Below are 18,183 nucleotides of genomic sequence, written 5' to 3'. Positions count from 1 at the left end.
ACTGAAACCTTTTCATTTCCCCATGAGGGATTCATAAAAGTTTATCTTATTGGTTCAGATAAAAATGACAAAAAAGTGATGGTAGATAGAGGCCAGGCGTTAGGATATATTATTATACGTACAGGGCACGTTTTCCATGGAATAAAAACGTGTTCTATTCCCTTCTAGCGAGTTCCATTCGTTTGGTTTGATAGCATGCAATATTGGTAGCATATCGCTTATTCTACGTGTACTACGTTACTCTACCCAATGGAGAATGAGTGTTGAATATGGTTTACTATATTGCATGGTTGTCAAGACAACATGGCATCACACGTCGGAGACATAAAACTTTGTAATTTTTGTAAACGAACATGGCCTCCGGGTTTGCTTCGTTAAATACAGAAGATTTTGAGAGAATTTTGAAAGAGAAAGATGCGTTGAACACCCAAAAGGAACGTGTATGTATAATAATAATAATAATAATATTGGCTGGCTTTTTTCGTGGTCTGTCAGATATATTCCATTCAGCGACTTGTTCAGCATCATGCTACCTGAATGGACTATATGTGATATACCACTCAACGCCAGCCAGTATTATATCATTATAAATTAAACATCGTGCTGTGATGTTGTGCATATTGTCAGCACGTAACGATTCGCCCGATTCAATTCACGATATTTAAAAAAAAAAATTAAATGAAGAAAATTGCATTACCAAAAAAAGCAACATTTATTTTCCTGTTCTCGATTAACTTAAATATTAATTTTGTTGGAGTAAAATATAACAGCCTATTAATTCATTCATTTTATAAAAAAATAGGTCTTAAACATTTATGATAATTTTTGCTTCCTCCATTTGCTTCTCTTTTCTTCATCTTTCAGCAATCTGTAAAAAGAGAGGTCTGATTTCTCTCCAATTTTAAATCTGTTTTTCTTAATGTTTTCACAGCATTAGAGCTGTGTTACTTCTTCCTCAAGTGAAGTCACATGTATTCCCACTATTGTACGTTACTGTGCCCTCTGCTGTCCAAAAAACACCATTAGAACTAGGAAAAATGAAGAGATCGTGCAGCCTGATAATCGTGGTTTTAAATTTTTATTTGATTCAAATCATGATTTATCATCACACGGTATATTGTTACATGCCTAGTGTATTGTCTATATTTGTATCATATGTTACAGGTCAAAAATTTCAACCTCTGTTGGTTTTTTTTTTCTTTTGACCTGGGTTATTATTTTTTTTTAACCTAGTTCATAATTTCCAACCTAAGTAAAAATGTGGATTATCTAAGATTCTTAAAAGGGATTTTCCATCACTTCTTTTGTCTCTCTTTCTTCCATCCACTTCCTCTCTCTGCACCTACCTCATATTTCCTCTTGTTTGTCTGTCCATTGATGCCTATCTATCTAATCAGCATTTTTAAAAAATGTCTTTTTTCATACTTAACCAGGATTCAAACTCGGAACTTTCCGATCCTTAACCCAACACCTTAACTACTAGACCAGCAACAACTGCGATGGAAGGAGTTATACAACCCTGATTCCAAAAAAGTTTGGACAAAGTACAAATTGTAAATAAAAACGGAATGCAATGATGTGGAAGTTTCAAAATTCCATATTTTATTCAGAATAGAACATAGATGACATATCAAATGTTTAAACTGAGAAAATGTATCATTTAAAGAGACAAATTAGGTGATTTTAAATTTCATGACAACAACACATCTCAAAAAAGTTGGGACAAGGCCATGTTTCCCACTGTGAGACATCCCCTTTTCTCTTTACAACAGTCTGTAAACGTCTGGGGACTGAGGAGACAAGTTGCTCAAGTTTAGGGATAGGAATGTTAACCCGTTCTTGTCGAATGTAGGATTCTAGTTGCTCAACTGTCTTGGGTCTTTTTTGTCGTATCTTCCGTTTTATGATGCGCCAAATGTTTTCTATGGGTGAAAGATCTGGACTGCAGGCTGGCCAGTTCAGTACCCGGACCCTTCTTCTACGCAGCCATGATGCTGTAATTGATGCAGTATGTGGTTTGGCATTGTCATGTTGGAAAATGCAAGGTCTTCCCTGAAAGAGACGTCGTCTGGATGGGAGCATATGTTGCTCTAGAACCTGGATATACCTTTCAGCATTGATGGTGTCTTTCCAGATGTGTAAGCTGCCCATGCCACACGCACTAATGCAACCCCATACCATCAGAGATGCAGGCTTCTGAACTGAGCGCTGATAACAACTTGGGTCGTCCTTCTCCTCTTTAGTCCGAATGACATTGCGTCCCTGATTTCCATAAAGAACTTCAAATTTTGATTCGTCTGACCACAGGACAGTTTTCCACTTTGCCACAGTCCATTTTAAATGAGCCTTGGCCCAGAGAAGACATCTGCGCTTCTGGATCATGTTTAGATACAGCTTCTTCTTTGAATTATAGAGTTTTAGCTGGTGACAGCAGATGGCACGGTGAATTGTGTTCACAGATAATGTTCTCTGGAAATATTCCTGAGCCCATTTTGTGATTTCCAATACAGAAGCATGCCTGTATGTGATGCAGTGCCATCTAAGGGCCTGAAGATCACGGGCACCCAGTATGGTTTTCCGGCCTTGACCCTTACGCACAGAGATTCTTCCAGATTCTCTGAATCTTTTGATGATATTATGCACTGTAGATGATATGTTCAAACTCTTTGCAATTTTACACTGTCGAACTCCTTTCTGATATTGCTCCACTATTTGTCGGTGCAGAATTAGGGGGATTGGTGATCCTCTTCCCATCTTTACTTCTGAGAGCCGCTGCCACTCCAAGATGCTCTTTTTATACCCAGTCATGTTAATGACCTATTGCCAATTGACCTAATGAGTTGCAATTTGGTCCTCCAGCTGTTCCTTTTTTGTACCTTTAACTTTTCCAGCCTTTTATTGCCCCTGTCCCAACTTTTTTGAGATGTGTTGCTGTCATGAAATTTCAAATGAGCCAATATTTGGCATGAAATTTCAAAATGTCTCACTTTCGACATTTGATATGTTGTCTATGTTCTATTGTGAATACAATATCAGTTTTTGAGATTTGTAAATTATTGCATTCCGTTTTTATTTACGATTTGTACTTTGTCCCAACTTTTTTGGAATCGGGGTTGTAAATTAAAACGGAATGCAATGATGTGGAAGTTTCAAAATTCCATATTTTATTCAGAATAGAACATAGATGACATATCAAATGTTTAAACTGAGAAAATGTATCATTTAAAGAGACAAATTAGGTGATTTTAAATTTCATGACAACAACACATCTCAAAAAAGTTGGGACAAGGCCATGTTTACCACTGTGAGACATCCCCTTTTCTCTTTACAACAGTCTGTAAACGTCTGGGGACTGAGGAGACAAGTTGCTCAAGTTTAGGGATAGGAATGTTAACCCATTCTTGTCGAATGTAGGATTCTAGTTGCTCAACTGTCTTGGGTCTTTTTTGTCGTATCTTCCGTTTTATGATGCGCCAAATGTTTTCTATGGGTGAAAGATCTGGACTGCAGGCTGGCCAGTTCAGTACCCGGACCCTTCTTCTACGCAGCCATGATGCTGTAATTGATGCAGTATGTGGTTTGGCATTGTCATGTTGGAAAATGCAAGGTCTTCCCTGAAAGAGACGTCGTCTGGATGGGAGCATATGTTGCTCTAGAACCTGGATATACCTTTCAGCACTGATGGTGTCTTTCCAGATGTGTAAGCTGCCCATGCCACACGCACTAATGCAACCCCATACCATCAGAGATGCAGGCTTCTGAACTGAGCGCTGATAACAACTCGGGTCGTCCTTCTCCTCTTTAGTCCGAATGACACGGCGTCCCTGATTTCCATAAAGAACTTCAAATTTTGATTCGTCTGACCACAGAACAGTTTTCCACTTTGCCACAGTCCATTTTAAATGAGCCTTGGCCCAGAGAAGACGTCTGCGCTTCTGGATCGTGTTTAGATACGGCTTCTTCTTTGAACTATAGAGTTTTAGCTGGCGACGGCGGATGGCACGGTGAATTGTGTTCACAGATAATGTTCTCTGGAAATATTCCTGAGCCCATTTTGTGATTTCCAATACAGAAGCATGCCTGTATGTGATGCAGTGCCGTCTAAGGGCCCGAAGATCACGGGCACCCAGTATGGTTTTCCGGCCTTGACCCTTACGCACAGAGATTCTTCCAGATTCTCTGAATCTTTTGATGATATTATGCACTGTAGATGATGATATGTTCAAACTCTTTGCAATTTTACACTGTCGAACTCCTTTCTGATATTGCTCCACTATTTATCGGCGCAGAATTAGGGGGATTGGTGATCCTCTTCCCATCTTTACTTCTGAGAGCCGCTGCCACTCCAAGATGCTCTTTTTATACCCAGTCATGTTAATGACCTATTGCCAATTGACCTAATGAGTTGCAATTTGGTCCTCCAGCTGTTCCTTTTTTGTGCCTTTAACTTTTCCAACCTCTTATTGCCCCTGTCCCAACTTTTTTGAGATGTGTTGCTGTCATGAAATTTCAAATGAGCCAATATTTGGCATGAAATTTCAAAATGTCTCACTTTCGACATTTGATATGTTGTCTATGTTCTATTGTGAATACAATATCAGTTTATCAAGTAGTTTAAAATGCAAACCTTTCCCGAATCCTAACCCTAGATATCCTAAGTCTCCCTAACACAAGTAGCAAAATTATGAACTGGGTAAAAAATTCCAACCTCGGTTGAAAATTTCCACCTGACCTACAATTCTGACCTGTAACAAGTTCAGCAGTACATCTGATATACAGTACATTGGAAGCAGCTGATTAGATGTTAACATTTTTGTAGAATTATTATTATTTTTTTTCCTTATTAAATAAAACTAGCATCACAGTAACAGTTTTGCTGGCAGACTGTTAGCACAGATGTGTATTGTGATACATAATGCGCATTGTAGAATTGTTTTCTAGCGTGTTACATTAATGGCATTTAGCAGACGCTCTTATCCAGAGTGACGTACAACATACCCAGAGCAGCCTGAGGAGCAGTTGGGGGTTCAGAGCCTTGCTCAAGGACACTTCAGCCATTTCTGCTGGTTCAGAGAATTGAACCGGCAACCCAAAGCTGCTTCTTTAACCATTAGGCCATGGTTTCCTCTACTGTAGTATCGTGTTTTTGTACATTTTTTACATTTCTACACTGTGTTACAAATATTAAACTATAAAATATACAAACTGAGGGCCCCCCGGCTACGTGTCCGAACATAATTCTGTATCCAGAATTCATCTAACATTTATTCTCAGTTCAAATAAAATCCAATAATACAGATGCAGCCTAAGACGCTAATCTTTCCAGGAAAGAAAATAAGAGTGCTTTAACTAATTATTATCAGCCTTGCACATTTTAGATTTTAATTATTAGTTCCATTATTATTACTTTTCATCACCCTGCCCTTTAAGTCCCATTTGATACCAAGATCTCCTAAAGAGTAATAAATCATATTCAGTACTTGACACCTTGAAATTGCTTTTCCTGGATGGCTTACAGAATTCCAGGAGACAAAAGAAAAGCATTAAGGTCTGAGCAAAATGAATAGGGAGCCGTCATGTTTTTTTTTTCCCCTTCGTTTTGCTCTATCAGGTGTGCATTTGCAGATGTCTAGCATCTCCGTTACCTGCACGCTGTTTAAGCTTCACTGCGAATCTTATTGTCCCTCAGGACCTCGCGGGCCAGATTGCACTCTGTCACATGCTCCGTTTTGGGGTTTCCTCCCGTCTTGAAGTCATTAATTACCCCTGCTTTCATCTACATTCATAAAAACGGGGGGGATAATGTTGTCAGGGAACCGGTGTTTGTTGTACGACAAGGACAAATGGCAGACATTCTTCAGCGCACGCAAGGCTGCCAGGATAATGTGTCCTATCTATTTTTATATTGTATCTGTGGTTCAGGTAATTAAAGCAAAGACTTTGGTGTATGGCAGCCTCACAGCTCATTGGCTCCGAATCTTAATGCTTTGTTGTTAATTGGGCTGTAATGCGTTTCTTTTTCTTCTTTTCCTGTGTCTAACACCAAGCTGCGGAGAGTATTAGGCTTGAAAAATGGCTTCACTTTTTGGAGCAGCAGGCGTTAATTACAAATAGAGGGATAATGTGCTTGTACGTTTTACACTGTATAAATTATTGAGGTGCCGCCATTAGTGTCGGAGTGTAAAATTGTCATACGCACATCAAGCTCTGGGGAGGAAGGAGGGGAAAAAAATGAGCCCGTGTTTAGTAATGCGTTTTAATTTGCCAGAAAATGATTTACGACTTTTGCAATGAGATGGATATTGATAGCACGGATGGGAGGCTGTGTGTGTGTAACGCGTGCGTTGTGTGTTTTTCAACACAGGGAGTCAGGGGCAGAAAAAAGGGGGGCGGACCCCGAAAGTGCCCAAGCAGAGCGCGATGAACTGGGCTGACCTGCTGCCTCCGCCGCCCGTCAGCCCACCGCCGTGTCAGGACTATGGCATCTCAATGGATGACAGGTGGGGTCTATACAGTATAAACCCCAATCATGCACTATAGGTTCTCTCGAATGTTGGTGGGAGAAAAAGAATAACGGTCTTATCCTGTGATGTGGTGTTTAGCTACGAGGCCGAACTCCAGTGCCCGGTCCCTCCGTCCCGCATGTACTTACAGCCTGATGAGTTGGAGGAGGAGGAAGCAGATATGGAACGAGGCCCTACCCCTCCGGTTCGAGGCACGGCCTCGTCTCCCGCCGCTGTGTCCTACAGCCATCAGTCCACCGCCACTCTCACGCCGTCCCCACACGAAGATATGCAGCCCATGCTCATGGAGAACCCAGAGAACCCGCATGAGCGCAGGTGAGCTCTTATTGCGTTTAAATACTTTTAACGTTCTACTTTTGTGCCGTTTGAAGTCAACCTGCTGTTTGTCGTTTCCCCAGACGACAGTTAGTTAGCCCTGCTCCTCCACCACGGCCTGCGTCCCCGTCTCACACGTACGGCTACATCTCCGGCCCCTTGGGTCTGGACACAGATGGCCTGGAGGACGAAGAAGAAGAAGAAGGAGACGAGACGGATGCAGACGTGCCGCTGGTCCACCAGCGATACCCTCACGCGCTCATCCCAGGACATCAACATGGGGTGCATCCAAGGCTGATGCTGCGTGGGCTGGATCAGACGCCGGCGTCCAGTACATGTGAGCTGGACAGCTCGGTCACTGGCTCCATGATCAACGGCTGGGGCTCTGCGTCTGAGGAGGACAGTGGGTCATCGGGACGCTCCAGCATCATCAGCTCATCCGATGGTTCCTTCTTCACCGATGCTGACTTTGCACAGGCCGTTGCCGCCGCTGCCGAGTATGCCGGTCTCCGGGTTGCAAAGCATTCTGGGAAAGGGCCGCCACACTATACCGGGCCAGGAGGTAAGGGATATATATATGCACATTTACCAGATTTTCCATATCGTATTATCATGAAAGTAGTGAGAGAAATCTTTCTTGATGCCTTTGTCTAATTTGCAGCACGGAAATACCACAACCTGCCTTCAGGCCACCGTCCAGCAAGTCCCTTTTCTACAGATAGTAATATGAGTGCAGCTGTGGTGCATAAAAGACCTCCAAAGAAACAGAAACAGCAAGCAGCTGGACACTACCAGCGAAGAGAGGCTTACACAGATGGTATGTATTCATGGTGTAAGCACCATTGGTTTAGTAGATCTAAATAGTAGCAGAACTACGGTACACTCAAGGTATGTTTTTAGCTCACCGGCCATAGGGCGAAGAGCTATTGCCATCACGCGCAATCCAACCGTTGTCCATCCACAATTCCCAAACTCACGAGTCCTCCCTGAGTTTTCAATGGATTTTGATTTTGATGGTTTTGTTCAGAAGATCTAATTGTTGTTCTTCATGACAACTTAGCTATTTACAAATGAGTCTGGTTTCTCGCGATACGGCCATGTGAGCTACTGCGTCGCTGACACTCTGGTTTTTATATGCTTAAGGGTAGACTGCCTTTCAGATTTTTCAAGTGTAGGTCATAAAAATAATTTTCCCCGACATCCAATTATTTTTGTTTTGTGGACCAAAAGCTACTGAATTCGAATCACAGACTTACAATTTTATTCGTTCTTTAAAAAATAGAACAATTAACGAATTTGGAGCCACGTGGCTCTAAATTCGCCGCTATTTTTTCCTGCTTCACCATGACCCGATTCAAGATCACGTGGTGGGCTTTCCCCGTTCACGCAAGGCATTGTGGGATACAAATTTGAAACAGGAGAGAGAAATGGAGGACGTGAGTGCGCGAATGAAACGTGAAAGAGCGACTACAGTAACGGAAAGCAAGCGAGAAGAAAAGACGTTATCTCATCTCATCTCATTATCTCTAGCCGCTTTATCCTTCTACAGGGTCGCAGGCAAGCTGGAGCCTATCCCAGCTGACTATGGGCGAAAGGCGGGGTACACCCTGGACAAGTCGCCAGGTCATCACAGGGCTGACACATAGACACAGACAACCATTCACACTCACATTCACACCTACGCTCAATTTAGAGTCACCAGTTAACCTAACCTGCATGTCTTTGGACTGTGGGGGAAACCGGAGCACCCGGAGGAAACCCACGCGGACACGGGGAGAACATGCAAACTCCACACAGAAAGGCCCTCGCCGGCCCCGGGGCTCGAACCCAGGACCTTCTTGCTGTGAGGCGACAGCGCTAACCACTACACCACCGTGCCGCCGAAAAGACGTTATGTTTTATACAAAGGAAAGGAAACGCAGGACCAAACTAATAAATATCGGCGCTCAGCGAGCACCTTGGTGTGATCAGCTGTTCGTTTAGCGACGGAATGATGGAACTGTCAGTGCACGCTCAAAGGGAAACCTGTAGATGGCAGTAATGCAGCACTGTGGATGCAAAAGAAGAAGAAGAAGAAGGTAAACCTGCACATGCGCACACACACGGACTTCCTCTGTCTGCTTGACTGCGCGAAGCGAGCGATTTCATGCACATTATTTGCTTTAATCCCTTCAAATTAAATAACTTCCCAGCCACAGAACAGAACGGCCTGATGTTTTGTGAGATGTTACAGAAATAAACATCTATCACAATGACCACGTTTCAGACGGAACTAAATTTCACCGATTTTATAAAATCGAAAGGCCGTCTCGCTTTACGGTTTTCTTCTGATGGTTCTCCGATGCAGCAGAAGCCCCGAGGTTCTGGACTGACCAGTGAGCATACCGTAGCATTAGGGATGAACTGATACAGTTTTCTCCAACCAGGTCCATGTTTCTTGGTAGTAGATATCAATACCGAATGAGCAACACAATCAGGGGGGTCTTTCACAATTTGCATTTACTTCAAGTGGTTACACACGCCCCTTTTCCACCAAAGCAGTTCCAGGGCTGGTTCGGGGCCAGTGCTTAGTTTGGAACCGGGTTTTCTGTTTCCACTGACAAAGAACTGGCTCTGGGGCCAGAAAAACCGGTTCCAGGCTAGAACCAACTCTCTGCTGGGCCAGAGGAAAGAACCGCTTACGTCAGCGGGGGGGGGGCGGAGTTGTTAAGACCAACAACAATAACAAGACCGCGAAAGATCGCCATTTTTAAGCGACGAGAAGCAGCAGCTGTACAGTACAAACGTGAAGTCATCCATTATTATTATTATTATTATTATTGTTGTTGTTGTTGTTGTTGCTGCTGCTTCTTCCGTGTTGTTTTTGCTTTGATATTCGCGCCAAGGTTTATGCAAACGTAGCGACGTAACTGACGTATACAGCGACGTAATGACGTGGCTTCCCTTAGCACCGTGAGCTATGGAAAAGCAAACTGGTTCTCAGCTGGCTCGCAACTTGAACGAGTTGTGAACCAGCACCGGCCCCGAACCAGCCCTGGAACTGATTTGGTGGAAAAGGGGTAAAAGAGAATTGAAATCGCGTGCGTATGCACGTACACTCCAGTAATGGAGCTTCCACATTAGGACAGAAAGAGCAGTGACTGATGAGTGATTGTCTCCTGAGGCAAATCCAGACTCCTGCACCATCCTTGGGGATGCCTTCCTTCCTCCCTCCCACACTAATATCACTACCCCAGGTGGTGTTGCTTACCTTCAAATGCCCCCGCACCCCCCTCCCATTTGCACAAAGCAGCCCCCGTGCCCTGCAGTGAGGTAAACACTGGGCATTCGTGCAATCTGCTGGCTGGGTTTCATCTGCCTCTTCTCTGGGGCCATCAGAAAGGTCATTGTGTGTATGCGCGCACACACACACACACACACACACACACACACACACACACACACACACACACACACAGTCAGCTGCTGGGCTTCATCATTGAGTCACTTGTCCTTGTGTGTTGACATGGAGATTTAATATCAGACACACACAGACCCTGGCCTGATGTCTCAGATCAGCTACCCCCTCCTTTCCTCCTCCCTCTGCAGTAATCTCTTCATCCCTCCATCCCTCCATCACACCCCCTGGCCCCGCTCATCTTTTCTCCTCTCGCATCTCTGTTTCTCGGCTGTGAACGATTGAAAAGCCTCGGCACTCCACAGCTGCATGGACCTCTGCTGTTTGAGCAGAAATGACAGAAATTCACATCGCATGCATCTTCATTGCATTAATTGCACCAGTGATCCATATTACAGAAGAAGAGCATGCTGTACCGGTATTTGTACCGTAGTAGAGCGTATACACCACTGCGATGCTTAATTCTTGATTCTGATCGTTGATTAATTTTCCACAAACGCAAATCTGACAGTAGGTTTTGGGGGGGTTTGTATAAATTGTTGTAATTCATCCTTTCAGGGATGCAGATACATTTGTACAGGGAAGCGTTTTTGTCAGGTCTGGCGGCACATCGCATCATTAAAAGGAACCACGGAAAGCGTTGCATGTGCGATGGCTTCACGGTAACGAGACTAAAGATCCAGGAGGTGTTTTATAAAGCAGAGACCCCTCGTAAACCGTGCAGTCTCCTGTCACCTCCTGCCCACTGCACTCTCTCTCTCTGACACCAGCATCGATCCATTACAAACACGTTCAGAAAAAAAATGCCAATGTGGCATCTGCTTTCCTCGTTCACTATCGACAGGAGCCTGCTGGAGGATTTAAACAGTGTCCTCGAGGTCATGAATAAGCATAGCTTACAAGACTTGCTGTGCTGTGTTTATTAAACGGTGAAAACATTGAGGGAAAATCTTTACCGCCTTGGTGGGGCGGACTTTGCCAGCAGTGAGGGGCAAAAAAAGTGATGTACGCCAGATTCACACCATGTATGAGGAAGATCAACCTTAAGACGGGAATGCACTACAGAGATCTCACGCTTCCCTTTCCGTACTGTACTACGTCATGCTATGATATTATACTCTACGGTACATACAGGACACTTTTTCCATGGAACAAAAACGTGCGTTCTATTCCTTTCTAGCGGGTTTCATTCATTTGGCTCGACAGCATGCGATATTGTTAGCGTATCGCTTATCGTACGTGTCCTACATCACTCTACCCAATGGAGAATGAGCGTTGGATATAGTTTCCGATATCGCACGGTTGTCAAGACAACATGACGTTGCACGTCAGAGACGTAAAACTTCCGCGCTAGCGAGCGATTGGGACAATTTGTAAACAAACATGGCCGCCAGGTTTGCTTCGTTAAATACGGAAGGTTTTAAGAGAATTTTGAAAGAGAAAGATGCGTTGAACACCCGGAAGGAATGTGCACGGATGACAATAATATTGTCTGGGTTTTTTTCGTGGTCTATCAGATTTATTCCATTCAGCTACTCGTCTTCGACTTGTTCAATATCATGCTAGCTGAATGGATTATAACAGGATGAAATGTTCGGCTTCCCTTAAAGGAACAGTCCACCGTACTTCCATAATGAAATATGCTCTTATCTGAATTGAGACGAGCTGCTCCGTACCTCTCCGAGCTTTGCGCGACCTCCCAGTCAGTCAGACGCAGTCAGACGCGCTGTCACTCCTGTTAGCAATGTAGCTAGGCTCAGCATGGCCAATGGTATTTTTTGGGGCTGTAGTTAGATGCGACCAAACTCTTCCGCGTTTTTCCTGTTTACATAGGTTTATATGACCAGTGATATGAAACAAGTTCAGTTACATAAATTGAAACGTGGCGATTTTCTATGCTATGGAAAGTCCGCACTAGAATGACAGGCGTACTAACACCTTCTGCGCGCTTCGACAGCGCATTGATATCTGAGCTCCGTATCAGTGCGCTGCCGAAGCGCGCAGAAGGTGTTAGTACGCCTGTCATTATAGTGCGGACTTTCCATAGCATAGAAAATCGCCACGTTTCAATTTGTGTAACTGAACTTGTTTCATATCACTGGTCATATAAACCTATGTAAACAGGAAAAACGCGGAAGAGTTTGGTCGCATCTAACTACAGCCCCAAAAAATACCATTGGCCATACTGAGCCTAGCTACATTGCTAACAGGAGTGACAGCGCGTCTGACTGACTGGGAGGTCGCGCAAAGCTCGGAGAGGTACGGAGCAGCTCGTCTCAATTCAGATAAGAGCATATTTCATTATGGAAGTACGGTGGACTGTTCCTTTAACACACAGTGTGAATTTGTTGAAGCTCTGAGCATCATATTTTTACCTCAAAAATGGTGGTGGTGGGGTGAACATTCACTGATTTTTTTCACCAAACTCTCACCATGGATTAGGAAGATCAAAACACGCACAGCAGTGCACTTGGTTTCATCCTATCATCACATTTCCATTCTACATTATACGAGCACGAGTGTTTTACTGGGAAATACGTATTTTGCCTGGTATCAATAAACAGCTAGATACCAAGCAGTTTGCAGTGGCTGGGAAATCCACCGAACAAGCTATAGTGTTCCTTCTTCATCTTACCATTGAGGCCTTGGACAAAAGCAATTGCTGGACCAGGTGGTTCTTTGCAGACTTTAAGAAAGGATTTGACTTGATAGACCATAACATCTTATTGAATAAACTCTCGAATTTTGATATTCACCCCTGTATGCTATGCTGGGTGGCATCGTTTTTAGAGGGTAGGATTCAATCTGTTAGTATAAACCCTTCATCTTCTCCACCCATGAAATTATTTGGAGGGATACCGCAAGGAACAAAGTTAGGCCCAATCCTTTTTTCTGTAATGGTCAACGATCTACTGTGTAGCTGGTTCCCCCGCGCTAAATTTGTAGACGACCTGACGGTCCTCGAAATAATCCCAAGAAATGCACCTTCTATCTTACCTTACGTAGTTTCTGAGGTGCAATCTTTCGCAGCTAATAACAACATGTGCCTAAATCCAGCGAAATGCAAGGTAATGTCGGTTGACTTTCTTCACTATAATAGTTATCAGTGCCCGCCTATTGCCACATGTGGTTCTTTTTTGGAATGAGTCGAGTCATTTAAATTTCTTGGAGTATATATTTCACATGGCTTGACTTGGGCGGTTCACTGTGATTTATATAGTGAGGAAAGCAAATCGTAGGCTTTATGCCATTAGCCAGCTTAAGCGCTGCGGAGTGCCTCCCTCTGATATTATTAAAGTGTACTGCTCACTCGTAAGATCGACATTAGAATTAGGGGTGGGCAAAAATATCGATACAGCGATATATCGCGATACTTTGTCTTCCGATTCAATATCGATACTCAAAATTTGAATATCGATATTTTTTCAAATAATAAATCATGTTTCAGACGGGTTGTAAATCCAGTACGACTTCCGCACCTCCGCTCCGCAAGGTGTTGCTGTGCCGCTACCTCACTGCAAGGCACTCTTCGTCTTCTCTTTTTTTCCCGGTGGTTGCAGTGAGGAAAAAAAAACAAGCAAGCATGGCTGTTAACGTAAACCTAGAGACGCCGCCAAACTTTAAGGCAGATGTTTGGAGGCACTTTGGATTCCAAAGGAAAGGAGAAAATAAACAGTGAGCTGGACAAAGAGTACGCACTTTGCAAAACCTGTTTCGCTCCAATTAGATATTCAGGTAACACAACAAACTTGCGAACTTACTTAGCACGACACCACCCCGACATATTGGCTCAGCCGGAGCCACCGAAACCCGACCCGAAGCAAACTACAGTGGTGCTTGAAAGTTTGTGAACCCTTTAGAATTTTCTATATTTCTGCATAAATATGACCCAAAACATCATCAGATTTTCACACAAGTCCTAAAAGTAGATAAAGAGAACCCAGTTAAACAAATGAGACAAAAATATTATACTTGGTCATTTATTTATTGAGGAAAACGAGCCAATATTACATATCTGTGAGTGGCAAAAGTATGTGAACCTCTAGGATTAGCAGTTAATTTGAAGGTGAAATTAGAGTCAGGTGTTTTCAATCAATGGGATGACAGTCAGGTGTGAGTGGGCACCCTGTTTTATTTAAAGAACAGGGATCTATCAAAGTCTGATCTTCACAACACATGTTTGTGGAAGTGTATCATGGCACAAACAAAGGAGATTTCTGAGGACCTCAGAAAAAGCATTATTGATGCTCATCAGGCTGGAAAAGGTTACAAAGCCATCTCTAAAGAGTTTGGACTCCACCAATCCACAGTCAGACAGATTGTGTACAAATGGAGGAAATTCAAGACCAGTGTTACCCTCCCCAGGAGTGGTTGACCAACAAAGATCACTCCAAGATCAAGGCGTGTAATAGTCGGCGAGGTCAAAAAGGACCCCAGGGTAACTTCTAAGCAACTGAAGGCCTCTCTCACATTGGCTAATGTTAATGTTCATGAGTCCACCATCAAGAGAACACTGAACAGCAATGGTGTGCATGGCAGGATTGCAAGGAGAAAGCCACTGCTCTCCAAAAAGAACATTGCTGCTCTTCTGCAGTTTGCTAAAGATCACATGGACAAGCCAGAAGGCTATTGGAAAAATGTTTTGTGGATGGATGAGACCAAAATAGAACTTTTTGGTTTAAATGAGAAGCGTTATGTTTGGAGAAAGGAAAACACTGCATTCCAGCATAAGAACCTTATCCCATCTGTGAAACATGGTGGTGGTAGTATCATGGTTTGGGCCTGTTTTGCTGCATCTGGGCCAGGACGGCTTGCCATCATTGATGGAACAATGAATTCTGAATTATACCAGCGAATTCTAAAGGAAAATGTCAGGACATCTGTCCATGAACTGAATCTCAAGAGAAGGTGGATCATGCAGCAAGACAACGACCCTAAGCACACAAGTCGTTCTACCAAAGAATGGTTAAAGAAGAATAAAGTTAATGTTTTGGAATGGCCAAGTCAAAGTCCTGACCTTAATCCAATGGAAATGTTGTGGAAGGACCTGAAGCGAGCAGTTCATGTGAGGAAACCCACCAACATCCCAGAGTTGAAGCTGTTCTGTACGGAGGAACGGGCTAAAATTCCTCCAAGCCGGTGTGCAGGACTGATCAGCAGTTACCGCAAACGTTTAGTTGCAGTTATTGCTGCACAAGGGGGTCACACCAGATACTGAAAGCAAAGGTTCACATACTTTTGCCACTCACAGATATGCAATATTGGATCATTTTCCTCAATAAATAAATGACCAAGTATAATATTTTTCTCTCATTTGTTTAACTGGGTTCTCTTTATCTACTTTTAGGACTTGTGTGAAAATCTGATGATGTTTTAGGTCATATTTATGCAGAAATATAGAAAATTCTAAAGGGTTCACAAACTTTCAGGCACCACTGTACACTGGACAGCACCAAAGTCCTCCCATCTACTTCAGTGATGTGTGACTTACTGTAACTGTGAACTTAATTTTGTCATTTAAGACCAAAGGCAAGAAGCTGCACTTTATTTTGCATTTTCAATTTTAGTGTGTGTGAGACGCTGCATTTTATTTTGAGTATTTACTCTAAGTTCAGAAGAAACATGATTCACTGAGGTTTCAATTCAGTTTCAGTGTGTGGACACTGACCCGCACTGCACTTTGTTTCATCATTGTGCTCAGGGAGACTAAGATGCCCACTGCACTTTTCAATGTGTTCCAGACAGTGTGCTGTTCCTGCAAATATGTTGTAACTTGCGCTTGTATAGTTACAATAAAATGGCATGGATAATTTGAATTACAATTGTTTTGACTCAGTTTGTCCCATGAATTATCACTATCATCTGATGTACATACAACTCGGATTTTAAGATGCATAATGCAGTTTACATTTTTCAGTGAACTATGTAGAATATCGCAATATCGTATCGTGACTCAAGTATCGTGATGCATATCGTATCGTGAGGTCCTTGGCAATACCCACCCCTAATTAGAATACACTTCTGTTGTTTTTGCCGGCCTTCCACAGTACCTTTCTGACGCTATAGAGAAGATTCAGAAGCGTGCACTTTCTATCATATTCCCAGGTGTTGATTATAGCGAAGCCTTAACTAAAGCTAATTTAGGCTACGTTCACACTGCAAGGCTTAATGCTCAATTCCGATTTTTTTGTGAAATCCGATTTTTTTGTGAGGTCGTTCACATTAACAAATATATGCGACTTGTATGTGATCCTCAGTATGAATGAAAAGCGACCTAAAAGTGTTCCGCATGCACATTGCAGGATACGACGACGTCACACGCAGTGAGCATGGCCAGTGTTTACGGAAGTAAAACCGCCCGGTTGCGGTATGACCCATCCAATCTAGCTTGAATAGCTACATCCCCCCAAATGGAAATCAGCTCCCTAACCTCTGCGTCCTTCCATTGAGAAGATTCAGAACCTTCACAGCCCGAAGCGTCCCTCGCATTGATGTCATGCACAGGGGCGACATACGTTTTTTGAACTGGGAGGGACAAAGCTGCCAGCAAACCAACCCCAACCCCGATGTGCCTGTCAAACTTGTTGTGGGTTACCATAGCAATCAAGCTCGCAACCTGTGCAGTCTGCGCAGCTCAACCAACCGAATATCAGTCTTTGTTTTGTTTTATGTGAGTTGTTGCAACTATGTATACACTGCCGTGCACCTCAATAAACCGAATGGTAATTAGTCTTTTGATTTTTCCGTGAGGTTTGCCTTATGCAAAGAAAGACAGCATAGAGGTTTTTTCCTCCCTATAAGTGGGGGGGACCGAGCGAGGTGAATTTAAATCTGGGTGGGACAAATCCCACCCGTCCCCCCCTCTATCTGCGCCCGTAATTATGCGCCATGTTGTTGTAACTTTTTTTGAGAGACCCGCCGCCTACTTCAGCACAGAATAGTGACGTTTGTGGCTTGTTGATGACGTGTAAGTCGGATGAATGCGACCTGGCGGTTCAGACTGAAGTCGCATATGAAAAGAGCGGATCGGAATTAGGACCACATATCCAAACGGCCTGGGTCGGGTTTGAAAAAATCGGATCTGTGTCGTTCATATTGTCAATAAAAGATTGGATACAGGTCACATATGGGCGAAAAGATCGGATTTGAGTCACTTCAGCCTGCAGTGTGAACGTAGCCTTAGTTACATCATATGATCGCAGAATTACAGCATGTAAGAAGTTTATGTCTAAACTAAAGCCAGAAAACCCAGTATATAGCCTTGTGTCAAGTCGCTTGGTTGTAACAAGCTCGCACTACGCATTAAGATCGGCGAACACAGTTTTTGTACGAATTGTAGCAACTAATAGATTTAAGAACTTTGTTACCCACAAATTTGCGCAAGATTTATCCTATGTTGCTTGACGTTTTATATATTGTGTATATGTAACTCTTTATTCATATTGTATTGTCTGGTATTTATTGTTTCTGATCTAAACCTGTAATTCAGTTATTTTACTGCAAAAGTTTTAAATAAAAATATTATTATTACACCAGTCGTTTTTTTCATCCGAGCTCCATCCGGGACATGGAGAACCAAAACCGTGACATAAATCTCTATCTGTCACTCGTGAGGAAATCAATGAGAGAGTTGTTTTTGATAAATTTGGGGACTTTTTGTTTGTGCGTGTGTCGATATAATAAAAAGAAAATCACATTGGCTTGAAGATATGAAGTTTATCTTCTCGTGTTGAAAAACTCGCATTTTTCATACGAAATCCATCGCGGATCTGAGTGACAGTTTTAAAAAATATTGGCTGGCGTTGAGTGGTCTATCAGATATATTCCATTCAGCGAGCATGATACTGAACGAGTCGAAGACGAGTAGCTGAATGGAATATATCTGATAGACCACAAAAAAAGCGCCATTATTATTATTATACATTCCTTTCGGGTGTTCAACGCATA

General features: G+C 43.0%; 1 protein-coding gene across 4 annotated transcripts in view; it reads left to right on the top strand.

Annotated features, from left to right (window-relative positions):
• Positions 1–18,183, top strand: part of robo1 (roundabout, axon guidance receptor, homolog 1 (Drosophila)) — a 573,922-nt gene that overhangs the window by 545,475 nt on the left and 10,264 nt on the right. For all 4 annotated transcript variants that reach the window (XM_060897774.1, XM_060897772.1, XM_060897773.1 and 1 more), the window contains 4 exons: positions 6,365–6,500; positions 6,603–6,839; positions 6,923–7,401; positions 7,501–7,656. In XM_060897774.1, the coding sequence (XP_060753757.1) occupies positions 6,365–6,500; positions 6,603–6,839; positions 6,923–7,401; positions 7,501–7,656 (1,008 nt within the window). The remainder of the gene's footprint in view (positions 1–6,364; positions 6,501–6,602; positions 6,840–6,922; positions 7,402–7,500; positions 7,657–18,183) is intronic.

This window comes from Neoarius graeffei, chromosome 17 (genome assembly GCF_027579695.1).
Source record: "Neoarius graeffei isolate fNeoGra1 chromosome 17, fNeoGra1.pri, whole genome shotgun sequence".
NCBI lineage: Eukaryota > Metazoa > Chordata > Actinopteri > Siluriformes > Ariidae > Neoarius > Neoarius graeffei.
Note: the sequence above shows the minus strand (reverse complement) of the source record. Positions and strands in the feature narration are given on the sequence as shown.